This window comes from Manis pentadactyla, chromosome 3 (genome assembly GCF_030020395.1).
Source record: "Manis pentadactyla isolate mManPen7 chromosome 3, mManPen7.hap1, whole genome shotgun sequence".
Lineage (NCBI taxonomy): Eukaryota > Metazoa > Chordata > Mammalia > Pholidota > Manidae > Manis > Manis pentadactyla.
The window spans coordinates 216448620-216468990 of NC_080021.1; the positions used below are offsets into that span (position 1 = coordinate 216448620).

The window sequence follows — 20371 nt, forward strand, 5'->3', positions numbered from 1 at the left end:
ATGGGGCCCAGGCAGCCTTTTACAAAAAGCCCCAACCTGCGAGGTCTGATGACTCAGCCTCTGCCTTTAGTGTTGGCAACACATTGGACAACACGCCGGCATCAGGCGTGCATCCAAGACTGAACTCACCCAGGCCTAGACCCTGGACCAGCAGAGCAGTTAATCCCCGGGGTAAGAAATATTTCACTTTGGAACCATTTTGGACTAAGTGGAATGTTAAATGAGGTTCATAAAGGGGTCCGTCTTGATTATCACAGCTCCCTCTGAAGTAGAGTGCCCGTCGCTCTCCCGAAGCCCGTGGTCATCAGCGATGACCTTTTCCCACAAGAGGTCGGTGCTGCTGTTACACAAATTCGTGGTACCAGCCAGGGCGTGGGTTTCATTTCTAGGTTGTGTGGTCCCCCCCTTATCTTCATTGTCCTTTCATTCATTCTCCACTTAACTTGCTGTCATCTGGTTCAGAGATGTTTCCACAATTGTCAGAGTTGTGTATATGTGGTTCTAAATTAAGTGTCTCTGCTATTATAAAGCTTGAAGTCTTTTGACCTTCAAGTGTGCCCCAATTATCATGGTCTTCGCATTCTTTGCTGGTGGAAATGGCTTCCTAGCAGTGACGGCCTGTGCAGGACAGAGCCTAATGGTCTTGGCTGGAGTCTTTTTTACAAGATGTTCTCCACACCACTGTTGTGCCCTAGCCAATTAAGTCAAGTATGAAACCTGTACATGAGATTTCATAGTTGGAATAAGGGTAGTGTGTATGAAGTGCGGGTGTTCTTTGTAAAACAGATTTTCCAGGCTTCCTGAGAGCCCGATTCTGGTGCACCTGTCACTCAAGAACGTGAACCCTCTGGGACTGCAAATCGAGATTTCCTGACTTTTGGTTTGCCTTGCATGGCTAGGCTCGTTTCTGCTTCATTCAGGAAACTTAAAATGCTTTCCAAGGTCTGTCAGGCACAGCTCTTCAGTATCTAACTTCTTTCTGGTCGCTGGAGGTCAGACTGCCCTACGCAGCCATTGTCTTAAGGTGCTGCTGCCTCCCTCTCCTCCACTCCAGTCTGTCTTGTGATTCCATCGTTAACACCCATGAGCCAAAGGTTAGACTCCTGCCTCCCTGAGAGAATCAGGAGGCAAGAGGAAGCTGATTACCCGGAGGGAAGTTTCAGGATACACTTGGGTAGGCGTCAGAAGGAAATAGGAAAGTGGAACACAATTTGGGGAAAGAATGCTGTGGGCTTTATTTTGTCCTGTTAAGTCTGAACAGGACAGGCGGAGGCTCGCTGATGTAACTTCCTCGAGCCCGAGGGCTGGCCTGTGCGTTTGCTCCTGGGCCAGGCGTGGAGCTGTAATAACCAAACAGATGTGTAGATGACACTGCTCCCTGAGCAGCAGGTGAAGCATCTTACATATTAAGTCGTTACATTTACAGCAACACTAAGGAGTAGGTGCTGGTATTCTTCATTATATGGATGACTTAACTGAGGCTAGGGGTCATGGGGCTCGGAAACCTGCTCCCAGTGTCATCCTCTGCTGCCTCTCCCTGGGATGGGGGCTCAGGTGGGTGCTGGGAGGGCACTGCTCCCTGGCTGGGGGTCAGCATAAGTGTCTGGGGGACTGGACTCAATTTTCCTGTTGTCGGTGTTGCACCTTTACTCAGCAGTGGATGGGGTGGGGTTGGGGGTTCTGGAAAGCTAGCCAGGCACCCTCACAGATGGACTTTTTCCTTTCTCAGAGATCTTGCTGCACGAAACTGCCTGGTAGGGGAAAACCACTTGGTGAAGGTGGCTGATTTCGGCCTGAGCAGGTTGATGACGGGGGACACCTACACCGCCCACGCCGGGGCCAAGTTCCCCATCAAATGGACAGCGCCTGAGAGCCTGGCCTACAACAAGTTCTCCATCAAGTCCGACGTCTGGGGTGAGGGCGGCTGCTCCGTCCAGGCCCGTCCTTGCCACCTACCGTGGGCTGCGTGTCCCACTTCTCTCTGGCTCCGCATGCTTTTTCACTGCCATCCTCCCACTTGCACCTCTTTTTCTTCATTACCTAATTCTCTTTCTCATCTTTTTCTTTCTCACTTTAAAATCTCTTCTCCCTTGTTTTCTCTCCAAAATGGAGTAAAAGTGAGCTTTTTCTTCCAAAATAATTCAAATTAACTTTTTTTTCACTTGTCCTCTGTACCTCTTCATTCTGAGCTAGCTGCTGGGGTGTGAGCATGCAGCTAGCCGAGCTGTGGGTGCCAGGCTCTCCCTGTGCCCAGAATGCTGTGCAGTTTGGGTGGGGCTTTGAATGGGATGTGCCCTCTGACCTCATGTGACAGTATTTTATTTTACTTTTTTAAAAGAACTTTTATTGTGACAAATTGTGAGCATCTATTGAAGAAAACCGGGTTGCATCATGAGCCCCGTGTGCCCATCACCCATCTCCCCGACCATCGCCTCGTGGTGCTCTACACCTGCTCCACCCCACCCTCCCCGACCCATGTTACGTTGAAGCAGATCCCAGACACACTATTTTATCCACAGATATTTCAGTATAAATCTCTGAAAGGTGGCTTTTTTATTCTCATGATCACATTGCCCCTCCTCCCAAAATTACAGTAATTTCTGAATTTTGTTAAATATCCAGTCAGTGTTTAAATTTCCTATAGAATCTGAGAGTTATACTTTAGATGTTAGCAGTGTGAGTTGAGGTCCCATCTGGTTCACAGCGTGATCAGTTGCGTCCCTTTAGTCTCCCCTGATCTGTAAGTTCCCCATCCATCTCTTTATTTCCCTTGCCATTTGCTTGTGGAAGAAATCCCATCATTGGTCCTTTAAAGTTTCTCATGTTCTAGATTTTGCCCACCGTGTCCCCATGGTGTGATTTCATGCTCCTCTGTCTTCAGTATTCCTAGTCAGTGGCTAGCTGGATTGAGGTGGTTTGACTGCATTCAGGTTTGACTTCATTTTCTCGTGTTAAGGGCACTTCCTTAGCAGTGGTGAGCTTTCTCATGAATTGGTACAGAATGCATCTATCCATACCCAGTGCTGAGATCTGCTAATTTATTAGGGGTTGCTAAATGATAGTTCTCTAAAGCTGTCATTCCTTATTCATTTATCAGCTCATTACTTCTATAAGAAGAGACTTCCCTTCATCTACTGTTTGGCTACTCAGGGGCATAGTTCACATAGGGACGACAGGATAAATGTTTACGTCCTTACTGTTATTCACCAATTTTCACAGTAACAAGTTGGTTAATACCCTACAATGGTGACCAATTAGATTTTTGTTGCTTTTCTTTTGTGATACTATTATGGATTCTTATCTACTTAATGTGTTTAAATACTTGATGTATTTTTATCTACTGCAATAATTTTCTGTATTAATATTCAGATTGTCTCATCTTTGGCCAGTGGGAACTTCAAGTTGCTCCTGGTCCTTTGACAAGACCTTTGTAGTCTTTGATAGCGTCTGTGCTGTTGGAATGATAAATACTCTGGGTTCACTCACTGCCCTAGACCTGAATCACGCATTTCCCCAGGGAGTCCTGTCACCTTTAATGGGATCTAGAATTTCGAGCCTATAATCTGGGCTTTCAGAACTTTCAGATCTCATTAGATTTGTATGAAATCTTTGGAGGTGGAAAGGAGATCATCTTGTACACCCAGAAAGGAAAGGTGGCCTGTCTTAGGCATGTGGTTGGCTGGTCACAGAACTAGGAGTAGAAATGGCCTCCTAACTTCCAGTCCTCAGTTCCCTCCACCACATAGCCCAGAAGGTGGTCTCATTACCTAAAAGCCCTAGAGGGGCTGATCAATCCAGTCCTCTTCTCTCCTTCAGCATGTTTTAGTCTGTGGGGGCAAGGAAACTCAAAGTCTGATTCTTTCTTGGGCTATTTGTTGGTAATTAAGAACCTGGTAAAATGTCAGTATCTGGCCTGCTTCTGAGGGTTTGTAGCTTCTGTGTCTGTTACACAGTAACCAGTTTTAAATGCCGAACAGTTAAATCTTACACATCTTGAGCAACCTTTCTCTTTTTTCTTTTAGCATTTGGAGTATTGCTTTGGGAAATTGCTACCTACGGCATGTCACCTTACCCGGGAATCGACCTGTCCCAGGTGTATGAGCTGCTAGAGAAGGACTACCGCATGGAGCGCCCAGAAGGCTGCCCGGAGAAGGTCTACGGACTCATGCGAGCATGTGAGCGCCCCCCGCCAGTCACGGAACCACTCGCGGGCGTTGTAGGGGGTTCCAGTGCCGGGGGCTCTGCGTAGAGTGAGAGCGCTTAAGTGTTCCCTCTCTTCATTTCTGTTCTTTAGACAGTTGGTACATCTGTTTTCAGTGTTTTCTGTACACCTTTGTTTATATGTAGTGTTTATGTGTGTGGGGTTTTGGGGATTTTTTTAATGCAAAAATGAAATTGATGGAGACCAAACTTGTATTTCTTATTAATAAATACAAATTCCTAAGCCCTCCCTCCACAAACATTCTGCTATAGTAGGTAAATACCCCAGCCGGCATTTTCATATATAATAAAACTCCAGTGATTTTATTACATATATATCTGTATAAAATCATTCCTTCAACCTGATTTTGCACTTAGGAGTATAACAGCATATTTCCCATGTCTGTAATTCAGAGACTTGTCTCTCCCTTCCCTCCCACTCCCCCTCCTTGTTTGTATACAGTTGTTTAACCTCCCATTAAATGATTTATTCGTTCATCCAGTCTTCTTCGGATGAACATTTGGTGTTTTTACACACTCGCTTGGTTTTTGCCGTGATAAACAAGGCAGACATAAACATCCTCATATGTATACCTCTGTGCATTGTGCTGGTGTTTCTGAAAGTTGAGCTCTTGGTTCCAAGGGCTGTGTGCATTTTAAATTTTGGCAGATTTTAATAAATTGTTTTCTAAAAAGGTGTACCAGTTGATGCTCTCACCAGAAGTGTATGAGGATCTGCATCCTCACCAGCACAGGGCTTCACCTAAAAGTCTTTCATCTTCCTTTTAATCTTGTTTTAGTTAGCATTTCTTTACTGATGAGGGTTTTGGACTTGGATAACCGTGAACTTAGGGTACAGTAGAAAGCAAGCTATTTGGCTTAGTAATCCCTGCACTTGCTGGGGTGGGGGAGCTGGGAACAGTATCTGTCCACGCAGCTCTTGCTGTCAGCATCCCTCTGGGGTTTTACAATCCATATTCCTGCCAATATCTAAAGCCTTTCAAATTCTTAATGTCTGTAATAGGACACAGTGGCATTTGTTACTTTAACTTGTCACAGCAAAAGATGGTTGGCAAGATTGGATTGCTGCTTTCATTTCTAGACAATTCCCTGAGAACTGCTAGCCCCACACTAATTAGCAAGGCCTCATGGATGGTCTGACTTGGGTCTCATCTGTCCAGGTTGGCAGTGGAATCCCTCTGACCGGCCCTCCTTTGCTGAAATCCACCAAGCCTTTGAAACAATGTTCCAGGAATCCAGCATATCAGATGGTAAAGTGCCTGTCCAGGCTGCTTGCAGCCCAGTGAAAGGTGGGGTGGGCAGAGCCATGTGGGACCCAGCCCTGGCCCTTCAGTTCACTTCCAGGTGGAGGTGCATGGGCCAAGTTAACTGAGACCGGAAAGCCGGGTGGAGGTTTTGCATGCAGAGCCATGCCGAGTTCTGAGAACTGCTAAGTGCTCTTTTCCGCAGCTGTGTATAGATGACTACTGTTCTTAAAAAACAAGCTAGCATACCAAAATGACAGTAACTGATGGCTGCTGATTTTTTTGTTGTTTTTTTTGTTGGTTCTTAGAAGTGGAAAAGGAACTGGGGAAGAAAGGCATGCGAGGCGTTGGAAGTACTTTGCTGCAGGCCCCGGAGCTGCCCACCAAAACCAGAACCTCCAGGAGAGCTACAGAACACAGAGACTCCACTGACGTGCCCGACACACCGCACTCCAAGGGCCCCGGAGAGACTGGTATGTCCCCACCCCGACCACCACCCCACTGGAGGCTGGGGAATCAACGCCCTCAGGCCAGTGTCTGCACATGGGAATGGGAAGCAGTGAGTAGCCCCTGCACAGGACACACAGCTTCCCCATTAGTGTCCAGCTTTGAAAAGAGGAAGGTTCTCCTGTCCCCGCAGCCCCACCCTGCTCTCTGGCATCCGTAGCCATTACCTTTGGCAGTTCGTTCGGTGAAGTAGGCAGAGGTGCTCACGGCGCCCACTGAGAACAAGCCTCCCTTGTCACATGTTCTTCACAGCACTGGATGTTGCTCTTGCAGGGCAGGGGCAGCCATCCTAAGCTGGAACCAAGGGCAGCTTGCTGTGCAAACGCTCACAGGAGAAGCTCACTGGGAGGGAGAGCCAGGAGGCACCCCTGGCAGAGCTAGCCACCTTAAGGTCTCCGAGAGAAGAACCGTCTTGGTATTGTTCCACAGACAGCAAGGGTGCTAGGAGTGGCTCAGGAGGGGCCTCGAGGTGCTGTCAGGGGCAATAGCCACAAGCCCTGAACTCAGGCCTTCTGCCCGCCAGGCTCCACTCCCACTCAGGCCTCTGATGTAGCAGTCGTCCCCTCCCCCCAAAAACCCCAGAAATCTAGGTTCTGCTGCTTATCAGCTGAATGGAAATGTCTGAGGGAGACGAGGTTTCTGGGTGTGCAGAGGTTCCTGCAGGTGCTCTGATGGACCACAGACTCAGTGCGAAGGGTTGAGACAAGAGCCAGGCCTACAGAATGTTCAGCCACAGCACAGTCTATAGATGCGTGATTCCCCAGTATTTTTTCATCATGCACCCATATTAATGGAAAAAGTCAGGTGTGCGGCCTACACAATTTATATGACTTTATATATTTTACATATGTAAACTTTATCATATATATGACATGTATAACACGTGTTACATATATTATATATAATAATATATATAAATACATGTACACCATGCAGATAAATTATGTGTATTATAAAATATACCAAAACACACACTTAAAAAAAGGTTACATAGGAAAGAAATCCAGGCTCTAATGCTTTCTTTCCACACCCCGTGGCTCATCTTGCTTTCCCTGCTTGGAGGCCATACCATGTAGACTGTCCAGAAACTTGTTCCGTTTGTTCTTCTGTTAGTTGTCATGATTTCAGGTAATGGAGCAGTGGGAGGAGAGACCACTGTGGAGGCTTCAGGCTAATTCAAAGGCCCGTGAGAAGCAGTCTTGTCCATTTATGCCTGTCAGTATTCGTCTGAGGGGCACTTGGCTGTGTGATCTCGTGGTGAGCAGTGTCGGCAGCTCGGCCCTGAAGTAGAGCGGTGGGTAATGCGTTAGCATTTCACCTTCTTGGCCATCTTCTCCCGGCTGGAAGTCTGGGGAGGCCCTGCTTTCCCTGAGTCAGACGCCTTTCATGCTGCGTGTCCCTCTCTGCTCTGAGGTACAGGGTGCGGACAAAACGCTCTTCCCGCAGCTGCCCTCGGAGGGAGGATTCTGTCGTTGACCAGCGGGGAGCTTGGCAACACAAGAAGGATTTCTTAGGAGCTATTACTCATATTTAAAGAATGTCCATTTAAACTTTTTAAAAGGTCACCCCTTCTTATTTCCCAAGCATAATAGCCCATTGTCACTGTACCCTGTGGCGTACACCCCCTTCCCTCCAGACCATACCTCCCAGGGACCTTGGTAGCTGGCTGGTCTGAAAGGCCCAGGTTCTGACCTTTGCTCACTCTTGTCATGCTCTGTACTCCCCAGACAGTGGTGTGGGGTCTCTGCTGCCTTAAAGGAAACCAGTAGAGGGGTGAGGGAGCCAGGTATCCTACCTCTTTGTCCTGCTGTCTTCAAGGAGGGAGACCTAAGCTTCTCCTAATTGTAATACTAACAACAGTGACAGCAGCTGTTGAGACATTACATGCCAAGAGCTCTGACAAATGCTCAGCAGCCACTGTTGCACTACCTCCTCACAACAGCTCTATGGGCAGGTTTTCTTACAGATGAGAAAGCTGAGGATGAGTGAAGAGAAGTTTGATGGCCAGGCCTCTGGTGAGGGGCAGAGCTGGTATTCAGACACAGGCCCATCAGAGCCCAGGGCCCGAGCTGTGGCTGCTTCTCTGCAGAGAACAGGTGGCCAGCCCGGGGCTCCCCACTCACGCGGAAGCCTTTGCTTTGGAATTGTCAAACTCTTCCCGATGTGTTTCAGATCCTCTGGACCATGAGCCCCCTGTGTCTCCGTTGCTCCCTCGAAAAGAGCGAAGTCCCCAGGATGGCAGCCTAAATGAAGATGAGCGCCTTCTCCCCAAAGACAAGAAGACCAACTTGTTCAGCGCCTTGATCAAGAAGAAGAAGAAAACGGCCCCAACCCCTCCCAAACGGAGCAGCTCCTTCCGGGAGATGGACGGCCAGCTGGAGCGCAAGGGGGCCAGTGAGGAGGAGGGCCGTGAAGTCAGCAACGGGGCGCCCGCTCCCACACCGCCGGACGCAGCTGAGCCAGCCAAGACCCCGAAGCCCAGCAGCGGGGCTGGCGTCCCCAATGGAGCCTTCCGGGAGTCAGGGGGTGCAGGCTTCCGGTCTCCCCACCTGTGGAAAAAGTCCAGCACACTGACCAGCAGCCGATTAGCAGCCAGCGAAGAGGAGAATGGCAGCACCTCCAGCAAGCGCTTCCTGAGATCCTGCTCTGCCTCCTGCGTGCCCCACGGGGCCAAGGACACCGAGTGGAGGTCAGTCACGCTGCCTCGGGATCTGCAGTCCACGGGCCGACAGTTCGACTCCTCCACGTTCGGAGGGCACAAAAGTGAGAAGCCAGCTCTGCCTCGGAAGCGGGCGAGCGAGAACAGGTCTGACCAGGTGACCAGAGGCACAGTGACCCCGCCCCCCAGGCTGCTGAAGAAGACCGAGGAGTTGGCTGATGAGGTCTTCAAAGACCCGGCGGAGTCCAGCCCAGGCTCCAGCCCCCCAAGTCTGACTCCCAAACTCCTCCGGAGGCAGGTCATGGTGGCCCCATCCTCTGGCCTTCCTCCCAAGGAAGAGGCCGGGAAGTCCAGTGCCCTGGGGACTCCTGCTGCCGCTGAGCCAGTGCCCCCCGCCTGCAGGGCAGGGCCAGGCACGTCTGGTGGGACCGCCAGGGCCCCTGCCGAGGAGGCCAGGGTGAGGAGGCACAAGCCCTCCTCTGAGTCCCCTGGGAGAGACAAGGGGAAATTGTCCAAGCTCAAACCTGCCCCGCCGCCACCACCAGCAGCCTCAGCCGGGAAAGCCGGGAAGCCCTCTCAGAACCCCAGCCAGGAAGCAGCCGGGGAGGCCGGCGCCGGCGGGAAAGCAAAGCCCACAGCTGTGGCTGTGGACGCTGCGAACAGTGACACTGCCAGGCCCAGCCAGCTGGGAGAGAGTGTCAGAAAGCCTGTGCTGCTGTCCATGCCAAAGCCACAGTCATCCAGCAAGCCGGCGGGGACCCCGACCAGCGCAGTGCCCGCTTCCTCCACGTTGCCGTCAGCGTCCTCAGCCCTGGCGGGGGACCAGCCATCCTCCACCGCCTTCATCCCGCTCATATCAACCCGTGTGTCTCTTCGGAAGACCCGCCAGCCACCGGAGCGGATCACCAGTGGTGCCATCACCAAGGGCGTGGTCCTGGATGGCACAGAGGCCCTGTGCCTTGCCATCTCCAAGAACTCCGAGCAGATGGCCAGCCACAGTGCCGTGCTGGAAGCCGGCAAAAACCTCTATACATTCTGCGTGAGCTATGTGGACTCCATCCAGCAAATGAGGAACAAATTTGCTTTCCGTGAGGCCATCAACAAGCTGGAGAATAATCTGCGGGAGCTTCAGATCTGCCCAGCAGCAGCAGGGGCTGGCCCGGCGGCCACTCAGGACTTCAGCAAACTCCTCAGCTCCGTGAAAGAGATCAGCGACATCGTACAGAGGTAGCAGAGGCCGGGCATCAGGCCAGCTGCAGCCTGCAGCGTGGTAGGGCTCCCCTGTGCCCGAGCCGTGGCTGCCCCAGGGCGGGTGCACTGGGGCCTCGGCCAGAAGCTGTGCACGGGGCAGGCTGTAGCCGAGGGTGCCGGGGAGAGTGGCCCTGCCACCTTCGCTGTGCAGACTCTGCCACACTTCCTCCTCCTCAGCCCGGGCTCCCGAGCCAGCTCTGCCCCGAGTTCTGTCTGTGGAGTCCCGCCCTGGGGAGCTGCATCCGGCACGCCGGCCTCGTCCCCGTGCAGTGCCCAGAACAGCTCTCGGGCCAGGTGGGAGGGTGTTTCCTTCCTGGAGGACTTTCTCTGGCTGTGCCTGTTCTTCCACGTGCCCCAAGAGCGAGCGCCCTGGACGGGAGCCGTGACCCCCAGGCCTTGGGAGGTGTCGCCACCACTCATGCCGCGCAGTGCTGTGCATTTGTTCATCTTCCTCGTGCCTTCTGCACTGAGGACAGTTTCCAGAATGACATCCTGGGAAGACCCACCAGCTGGTCGCTCTGTCCTCCTTGCTCCAGGGCTGGTGTCCTTGTTAGTTTCTCAAGTGAAGGACAGCTCTGGATTTGGGGGTAAATGGGGTGCTAAAACCAGGCAGCCTCTGGGGCCCAGGACAGATGGGGAGCTGGAGGGCCGTGGTGTGGGGGGACGTCCTTGTCACTGTTCTCTCCATGTCCACAGAGCCCCATCCCTTGCTGTGCACTGCCAGTGCTGGGCAGAAAGCTTGAGTCTTTAGGGCCACAGGGTCACTGTGCAGCATACGGGGGCTGGGGAGGTGGCAGAGCTGGGCCTGGGCTGGTGTGCAGCTGGCCAGGGTTACTCTCCTGTCAGATTTCCAGGTGCTCTAAAAGGCACCTGCTCTTGCCTTTTGATCAGTCTCCTTCCTTCCCTTGTGCCCCCCTGGGGTGAAGTAGATTCTTGCAGGTCTCCTTCCTTTGTGACAAGCCAGCCTTCAGTTTTCTGGAGTTCTTGAAGCATTTCCAAGTACTGCCCTCAGCATGCCCACGTCTGACCCAGAAGGAGCTGCCGTCAGTGCCCCCACACTCACCACACTCAAACGGGAAGAGGAGGACTCTCGGTCTGCTGGGCAAATGTCTTATTTAATTACTTACAAGCCTCACGTAGCCTGATGTTCCAATAGGGGTCACCGGGTATGAAGAAAACCACAAACAAATGAAGACCCAGGAAGCGCCTGAGAGAGCACGCCTCAGTGGACTCCCCCCGGGCTGCCCAGGCTCATGGGGCAGGGTCTGGTGTCCTGGACCCTGATGGAGAGCAGCTACTGAAGAGCGGGCCAGGCCCAGGAGCAGCCCTTGGAAGAACCAGGAGAAAACCAACTTGCGCTCCCAGCACCTTCTCACACCCATGACCTTGCACAGCTGCACCCTATTTTTACACTAATCTCCTGAACTTGTACTTTATTTCTCTAGCAGAGATGGTTTCCTCTGGATCGTTGTGTGCTGTTCTCACAGCGCATCGCCTCTTTGCCCCCCAGACTGCCGTGTCACAGACGGAGGGAGGTGCTAGAACACCGCTCGCGGCCTTGCAGACAAAGCATCAGACCCACCCAGCTCCCCTTGCTGCCTGTTCCTATGAGGGACTGGTCTTGTTTTTGTTCACATGATATGCCACTATATTTTGCATTTATACGTTGGTATTACACTTTTATAGACTTGTTCTTTTATAAGTGACATGTAAATAGTTCCACTGTCCTCCCTTCTCCAATGCCTGTGGTGTCTGGTTTTTTTGTTTTTTTCCGGGGTTTTTTTGGTCCATTACATTTTGTTTCTGTGTATGACTGTCTTTTGAATCCACATCTCTCCTCTGTAGTATTTTTTGAATAAATGTTTACAACATTAGAGCTCGGGCAGATTGCTGTGGTCCGTAGTTCTTCCCTGTTGTCTGGAGCCAAGGCAAGCCTGTAGGGAGTGGAGGAGGTGGGGAGTCCTTGGTGCCCTGAAGGGGCCGGAGGCTCCACGTTCTGCAGAACAGAACAGCAGGGTTGCAGCAAGACTCCTGTATCCTGTGTTGTCATCGGCCCCTTGCACCCAGTTTCCCTGCCCTCAATCTCAGGCCCTTCCTGTGCCCTTGACGCTCTTTGCCAGCAGCACTGAGAGTGGGTGATGCCCACCGATCGGGCCACACCTAACTGGCATGGGAAAGGAAGACCAGCCCGAGGACTGCAGGCAACACAGAAATGGGGGAGGGGGTGATGTCCTCTGCTCCTTGCTGGCCTGGAAGAGTCCCTCCCTCCACAGGCGCTCTTTGCTCTTTGCCTTGAGCTTACTCTGCCACTGCCCTCAAGCCCCCAGTGCCCCTCCCTTGGTTGTGTTCCACACGCCGGCTATCTTATTTGTGTGGACAAGGAATATCAGGGTGTGCTGCCCGTGAGGGATGAAATTGCTGTCCCTTGCACCCCGCAGGAGGACCACGGGGCGGGGGCTGACATGTCCCTGAGTTGCTCTCCATTTAACGCCAGCTGACAGCTTGGAAAGTGGAAGTCAGGGAAGTCAGTGGCACCCTCTGATAATGATACTTATTAAGGCAGCAGACTTGTCAGAGGATAAAGAGCCTGCTCACCAAAGCATATGGAAGAGCACGGTTCAGTGAAGCCTCCCCACCGGAGACCTCGGCGGCAGGATGTGCCCATCAGGTGCTGGAGGCGGAGGCACTCACCTGGGTCGAGGGCTGGCAGAACCCATCGGAGCGAGCTCAGATCGAGTGGCTGCAAGCAGCGCCAGAGACTGCACCTCTTCCTTCTCATTTCACAGAGACAAAAGCCGAGGCCTGGGCCGCGGAGTCTGCTCGCAGCTGCACCAGACCTCAAGTGTGGAAAGAGATGTAGAATGATTATCCCAACAGCTACAACTGATGGCTGCTTCCTCTGGGTCAGACGTGGACCAGTCTCAGAATCTTTGGGGCAGCCTCCTAGGCAGGGCTTATCCCCTCCTCCTGATGCTTGGAAGTGAGGTTACTTGCAAGACAGCACACGGGTGGAGTCACACGCCAGTCACCGTGGCAGCGGTACCACTGGAATAAGGGTCTTCGTGTATGTCAGCGAGCACGAGAAACCAGTGGGGGCTAGTCATTCTAGGACAATGATTCTTAGCCTGTCTTAGTTCACAGAACCCCTTGAGAACTTAATGCACACTGGATCTAACCCCAGAAAAAATGCACGTAAGTGCACACAACAGTTTTCACATAATTTTGAGTCCTGTCCTTGAGGTTCAGAACCAAGGAGTATCCAGGGGCCAAGCCCACCAGAAGACCCAGCAGCTGTTGTTATGAAATATAAGCCTAAAATGTCAAAAATTTTTAAAGCAAGTACTTAATCCTAAAACTGAAAACAGCCCAGATATTACCAGTAGAAGAAAGATAAGTACATTCTGGTATATCCATACAGCGGCACATCCCAGAGCTGTGAGGAGGAGCCGGCACGCCGTGCCTGAATACGGCCAAGTGCTGAGAAGCAGCAGCCAGTCATGCCGTGGGGACTCTGGAAGCTTCTGTGTTCAGACAGGCACAGCTAGTCTGTGGTATGGAAGTCGGGGTAGAGGGTCACACCTGGCTGGGGCACGGGAGCTTGCAGAGCAGGTACTGCTCTGATTCTCAGTGCTGGCTAATGGGTGTCACTTGGTGAAAATTCAACACTTAGAACTGGAGCACAGCTGCAGTATGTTACATGTCAGTGGAAGTTTTCTTAAAATTTCAGCTACTCTACAGAGCTCTCTGCATTTCCCCATGAAACCCTCACACCTTTTATGAAGGAAGTTTTGTCACTGGCCTCAATTGATGGGTAAGGAATGTGAAGCAGTTTGCCCAAGGTCACACAGCATGTGCTGGCATTGACCTACCATGCCAGGCTAATCTGTTGGCAATGCAGATGGCCACAGCATGTCCAGCAGAGACCTGTGCTCCAGGGGAAGGCTCCTCCCTCCAATGCGGAAGAGAAGTGAGGAATTGAGCCAGCCCAGCTGCTCGGGTGTGTGGAGCTATTTAATAGGAGGCATTCCCAAATTGGGTGCTCTGGGGAATCAATTTCTAAAGTTGTCTTGGCACAGCAGGCATTAGGTGAGCTGGGGCCGATCTATCCCAGCGCCCCGTCAGGGCCTGCCCTCATCCCTGCTGGCCACCCAACATCTTGGGCAGGGCCTTGGCTGGGGTCTTCCGTGGGGTCGGGCAGCAGCTTTAGCACCAGGCTAAAGCTGGTGGGGACCCTCAGTGACTGCAGAGACTCCCACTGCTCCCACCAGCCTCTTTTTTTCTTACACATTTTTATTAATATTTCAAACATACAGGAAAATATAGACAGAAGTATTCTACATCCAGCTAAGCAGCTAAATATTTTCAGAGCTATACCCCAAAATGAAATGTTTGGGTCTTGAGTAAATAGAATGACGGGGTGCCCCGGCTGTCGGGCCTGGACTGGAGAGCAAGCACTGCCCTGCCAGGTGGGGGGACCGGGAGGCTGGAGGGAGTTGGGGGGCGTGACCTCTCTGCTTCTGAAGAGCCTTGCCTGCACTAATCTGAAAAGCAGTCTTTCCCACCAAGGAAAGAGTGGGGGTGTGGGGACCCCAAAACTTGACAACCAGTGGGGTCAAGAGAGGCAGGGGTTAAAGAGATGGGGCCAGTACGGCGGAGTGGCTGTACCAGCCAGCCCCAAGCAGTTTGAGCACCCTGACCTTCAGGGTCGTTGAGCTGAATGCAGAAGCACCTGGACAGAATGACCTTGTTGATTCTTGTTTATTGATGAAAGGCACTCCGAAGGCCCTCTCCCTGCCCTTTAGCTCAGATTTCTCCATTGAGGTTCATTTTAACCCTGCTAAGTAAAAACTCGGCCAGTATATACCCGAGTGTGGCAATACATGCTGGAGTATCTCAGCCTTGGTGACCTCCAAGGTCTCACGACGGGTGACCGTGGGGCGGCTCCTTGTAACTTAGTGGAGAAGTCGGCCTACCAGCAGTAAGGGTCAGCCGGGGGGACTTGCTGCAGGGCGTCCCCCTGCCCCTGGCTTTTGGTCTCTTCGCGAGCGTGTCCTCTGGCTCCCTTGTGTGTGTGAGCTAAGGGAGGGCTGCCCCAGGTCGCTGTGTCCGCTTGGAGTGGAAATGAGCACACCCTGGGGTCAGAGCCTTGGGTCATACTGCCTTCATCCACCCACCCTGTTCTCCATATGTTCTTCTTTATGGACACACTGGGACTCATTTTCTTGAGCTGTGTCCTCCTTGGCTTGAGGGCAAGTGCCTCTTTTACCACGTTATGAAGACCCGGGGATGTATTCCATCCCTGTCAGACTGTAACCTCATGGGAGGCATCCCAGATCACCCCTTCCCCAGACAGTGATGGGACGCCAGAGAGCACAGTGTCCCCTCCAGACTCAGTGTCACCACTCCCTCTCACAGCAGCCCTGAGCCCCAGGACTCGTGTACCGAGGCACAGGGAAGATACGTGAGGGGCCCCAGGAGCAGGCAGCTCACCTAAACCTAAGGTGGTGCTCTGACTCCTGTGCTCCTGTCCCATCTTGCCACCCCATTCCTGCTCCTGTCAGCTTGGCTCTTTGTGACTCAGATCTGTCACCCCTTAATGAAGTGGCTGTCTGGCTGCCAAGGATTGAGAGCTGCTACCGAGGAATGTAAGTCACTAAGCGGAAAACACTGAAATGCTCCAAGGTGCCAAGCTGGGCCCAGCCCAGTGTGGTTCTAAAAAGCTAATAAAAATCCACCAATTAATTGTGACAGCTCAATGGAAAATTATTCAATTGTGAACAGGGGCAAGCAGCAACTCAAAGGAGGAGGAGAGATGTTGCCATAGTAACATCAATACAGGTTCTCGTCTCAGCAGTTGAAGGCAGCCTGGGAGTGGGCAGCATCAGACTGCTGCATCTGACACGGGATGGGATGTGGGACGCACCGGAGCCACGTTGGAGGGATGCTGTGCCTTGCCCCAGGCCCGCAGCCACACCAGGCTGAGCGCCGGCTTCCCCAGGGTGGAGAAGTTGTTTTCAGAATGCTCCTTGCTCTGAGGAAACCGTGGAAGAGGCAGTCACGTGCGGGAGGAAAATACGCCCAGTATTGGATTTCCCGGTACCTTTGACCACAGGTGTCTTACCAGCTGCCAATTAAGAGGATGCTGGGAGAGGCATGTGGGCACATGCAGCCTGATTTCCATCTCCCCAAAGTGAAAACACTGGAGCTCAGGAAAACCAAGTTTCTGGGGTACAGAGGACCTGTAGGCAGGAGCCGGGCGTGCATTCCATCACCACTGTTACAGCTTTGCATTGTCACAACTTTTATTTCAAAAGATACACACAACACATTCATATTCTGAACATTTGAAATGCAACCTTGCTATATAACAAAGACGTGTTCCTCCCTTGTTCATGTCCCACGAGGCTCTTGGCTTGGCAAACACTGCCACCAAGGACAGTCATCAGAGGGGAATGGGCAGCCGGTTTCAAATGGCATCTCAACACCACAGCAGGGTTTTTTGCCAGAGGGGTCTTGTGTTAATGGGATGGAAAACAAGATTTTTTATTTCACTTTTAACTCTCAGAACCATGCTCTGGACCCAGTGGAACGTAGTCTCTCACAGCTGCACTTTGGATGTCAGCTACAGACGTCCCTGTGGAGACGCAAAACTTTCATTACCCCGCTGTAATCATTCAGCCCACCTACCCAGCCAGCCGCCTATTCATATTCACGGCCCAGCAGCGGGCCAGGGGCTGCTGAGAACCAGACCGCCCAGGAAGGGGCTGCAGGGCTGCGGGCTGCCGGTGAGCGGCACGAGCCGCGGCGTTTCCTTCTCAACAGAGACAGCTTGCGTTTGGTCAGCTTTTTGACACCGTCTGGGATTTGCTTCAGCCAAGTTGGAAATCAAAAGTAAGCTCCCACCTAACCAGTCCTACTGCTGATAATTCATTATAACACCCATGCTGTCTCAGTGGCCTGGTCTCTGAGGCTTGAGAAGAATGGAGTGGAAAATGGTGGGGGTGGGATCGAGGAGAGAAGCTTTTCAAGGCGCCCCGGCCTCTTCACCGCCGGCCGAAGCGGAAGCTGAAGCCACCTTTCTTCCTGCTGTAGCCGTTAAGCTCCTCAGCCAGGGTCCCCAGCGGGCCGCCAGCCTCGCCATCAGCTGGGAGGAAGCCAGTGGCCTCGCTGCCGTCATCATCCTGCCTCCCGAACCGGAACCTGAAGCCGGCACGCTCTCGGTCCGACATCTGCAGCTCCTTGGCCATGACAAGCAGGGCCTGTGGGTGTGGCGCTCTCAGCCACTGAGAGGAGCCCCTCGGGAGGCGGATTTGGTGGCCCCCAGCCTGGCTGGGCCCGCTCCCTTGGCCCCCGATACCACCCGTGGCATCTGTGGGCTCTTCTCTGCCCAGTTGAGGGAAGCAGGTGCCCAGCTGCAGGAGGAGGAGGCAGGACAGGGAGGAAGGGCTTATCATCTGGTCCAGAGGAAAGAGAGGAAGAAGTTAATAGGCTGCACATGTGGGCCATGCCCCCTGGCTTGTCAACGGTGCTCCCCAGGGCCTGGGCAGCCTCCAGGGCATCAGCCGGCGGTGCAGGGGGCCCACCCTGCGAGCAGCAGGAGAAGGTGCCGTGTTGGGAGACTAGGTCTTTATTTTCTTAGCAGGCTCAGGAGCTGAGGGCACCACTCAGGCTGTTCGCCCTCTGCTGCAGTCCCCTGGCAGCTTAGCACCCTACCTCGGCTGCGGGGATGGCTCACAGTGGTGCACAGGCAGCCCTGGGAGAGCCGAGCAAAGTCGGTTCATTCTTTCATTGTGATCATTGGCTCTCGGGCCGTATCATCCCAGAACCATGGGGTACAGAGTGAATACCATCAATCTCTTAGTTTTCAACTTGATGATAAATGGGTTGAGCTTAAGCTGTCTGGCTGGGGCACACTGCTAATGTCTCTGTTAAATGAGTTGCTCCTGAAAGCAGGAAATAGATGTGATGCTCTTCGGCTAACTCAGACACCCGCCTGAAGCGGAGTATGTGAACGTCCTGGGCACCGACGGCCCTTGTTGAGCACCATCTGTATGCCAGGCTATGAGCTAAAACCTGGTGAGCACCGTCTGTGTGCACAGCTGCACTTCATCTTCACAACGAACCTAATTTTTAGGCACTGTTGTTCCCATTTTTTTCAGACAAGAAAACCATCAGCAAGCCTAAGAGATTGTGCCTAGGCCACAGCAAGAGAGTGAAGCTCTGGGATTCACGATTCAAAGGGCCAGACGGCGTCTGAGTGCCGGCCCTGTGGGCAGTGCTTTCCGCCCATATCTGATACCGTCCTTACAATCCTCTTACTGGAGGGCATCATCTCATCCTCTGTTACTGAGGAGGCAACAGGTTCAAACAGGTGACTTGCCCAAGATCGCATAGCCTTGTAAGGGACAAAGCTGGGATGCAAGCCCACGTCTAATCGGGTTTGACTCAGGAATTGCTGCCCTACACCAAGGATGGCTGTCTGGAGGGGACCTGAGACAGAAGGTTCCCCAGAGTGCCCGGCCTCGGCAGTAATGGCTCCTCCCTCGCAGAGGAAGCCTTTTTGGTGACGACCATGTGAGTCAGCACTGGCTGGCCCTCTGCGGAGTAGAACTGAGGCTGGGATAAAGAGAGCTGGTTCCGGAGGAGACAGCACGGAGTCCCCAGAGCTCTTTCCAGAAATGGCTCCCTTGAAGAGATGTCAAAGTGAACTCAGCCAGAAAAGCTTTGAAGGAGTCATAAAGGCAGATCTCCTTCCTACCCAATCCAGCCCCCCTAAGCTACCCTGATCCCCTGGGCCTGGGCAGGGTGGGGGGCTTCTTCCCAGGTGGTTTCCTCCCCACAGGAAGCGCTGCCCACAGCAGTAATGGTTGGGACCAGGGAGGGTTCCACCTGGTGGATGAATCCCCCTGCGGTGGCCTCTGCGTCCTGAGAAAGGGGGCATCTTGCTGCACTGAAGCAGGTGGTCTGTCTCCCATTTTGTGGGGGTCATGGACCTCCTGAAGAACCTGGTGGGAGCTTGGGGCATTCACCACTGAAAATTTGGCCCCTGCACAAGTTAGGGCTTCAGGCCCCAACACCCAGAAGGTGGCAGGAAAAGCACAGGATGGAAGACCAGGGGCTGCACCCTGGAGGGCAGCTGTGGGCTGCCTGTGCCCACTCCTGACCTGGACGAGCGCCTGAGCGGGGCTCCTGCTGGGCATGCAGTGACTGTACTCACCCTGCTGCAGGCCTGCTCCCCAGGAGGGCTGCTGGACCCCGGCCGGCTGGGCAGAGCTCCACTGGTTCCCGTTCAGGTGTGTGGCTCCCGGGTTCACCCTGCTTTATAAAGGGCCCCTGGGTGCACTTGGCACCATGCGGTCTGATTGCCACACATTCCTGACCCTGGGATTCCATTGGGGACGCTGGTAGGGAAGGAAGGGACGGCTGAATTGATACAGCCCCAACACACACACGATGCGCCTGCCCTTTGCCCACCCTGTTTGGGGGAGAGCGGGCAGCATGATAAATCAGAGTGCCAGGCCAGAGCTCCTGAGCCCCTTGGAGGGGGCAGCCCTGCCTCTCTCCCGCCTTGTGAGCCTCCCGCCAGCCAGCACGGTCTCCTCAAGGGCTCAGAAAGTCAACGCCTGTGAGGCCAGTGACTGCCTTTCAGTTGAGTTAGGTGAGCAGTTGTGTCCAGGGCCCTGGCTCCCTGCTTGGAAGCTTTGAGGGGTGTCTGGCACCAAGGCTGAGCGGGGCAGTAGAACCGGGCACCTGTTTCCTGCACAAGGGTGTGTGCAAGGGGCTCGTGAGCACCCCCTCGAGCCCCGGGCCCCCAAACCACAGCTGGTTTGTTCCACAGAAGGGCGGCTCAATGTTTACCACCAGCCCAGCTCCAGCGCCTGGCTCAGTGCCTGACGCCCATTCACAGAAGGGTGGATGTTTTCAAAACTAGGCTGGCTCTTCGCTGGGTGGCCAGGGAGCCTTGCTTTCTGAACCTCCAGTGAGGGTGGTCACGCCACCTCTCCGGCCGTGGTGATGGGTCAGGAAAGGAGGCTGTCAGCCCAGCGTGAGACTGGGCAGGGCTTGGTGATGGGTGTCCTGGCCATTGTTCCAGTTCACCCACGGTGGAGGAAACGAGCGTTTGTCACTCCCCGGCCCTTGCTTCTGGGTGGTGTGTCCCCAGCTGAGCTTGCGAACAAGACAAGGGAACACCAGGTGCTGTCCTCTGCATCGCCACACTGAACTGAGGGGTTGGAGGGGCTGCTTTGTGCACCCACAGGCCTTTGCAGGATCCACTCCAACCCAGGCATGGCCACCGGCCAGGCATGTTGTTCACGTCTCAGAGTGCTCACCACATGCTTATTCCCTGCAAAGTCTGACATGTCCCTCCGCCTGCCCTGTGTGTGATCACAGAGCACCCCTGGGGTCTGGGCGCCTAAGCCGGGACGTGGCTCCCTGTTGGGCGGGATGCTCTGCAGTGATCTCCAGGCATTGGCCAAGGGGGAAGGCG

At 53.4% G+C, this 20371-nt stretch overlaps 2 protein-coding genes across 9 annotated transcripts in view; one reads left to right on the top strand and one right to left on the bottom strand.

Moving 5' to 3' along the window:
* ABL1 (ABL proto-oncogene 1, non-receptor tyrosine kinase) overlaps positions 1-19752 on the top strand; it is a 149851-nt gene extending 130099 nt beyond the window's left edge. For 3 of the 8 annotated variants that reach the window (XM_036913561.2, XM_036913564.2, XM_036913562.2), the window contains 5 exons: positions 1730-1914; positions 4023-4175; positions 5382-5471; positions 5774-5938; positions 8145-11767. In XM_036913561.2, coding sequence (XP_036769456.2) covers positions 1730-1914; positions 4023-4175; positions 5382-5471; positions 5774-5938; positions 8145-9862 — 2311 coding nt within the window. In that variant the 3' untranslated portion in view covers positions 9863-11767. Of the gene's footprint in view, positions 1-94; positions 359-1252; positions 1390-1729; positions 1915-4022; positions 4176-5381; positions 5472-5773; positions 5939-8144; positions 11768-16447; positions 16602-18041 lie in introns of those variants that run through there. The other 5 variants (XM_057499135.1, XM_057499134.1, XM_057499133.1 and 2 more) reach the window with 5 other exon arrangements.
* On the bottom strand, positions 16790-18031 carry QRFP (pyroglutamylated RFamide peptide). Its single transcript, XM_036913419.2, has one exon. It carries the CDS (start codon positions 17334-17336, stop codon positions 16926-16928), a length of 411 nt encoding a protein of 136 aa, XP_036769314.1. The 5' UTR covers positions 17337-18031; the 3' UTR covers positions 16790-16925.
* Positions 19753-20371: the final 619 nt, after the last annotated feature.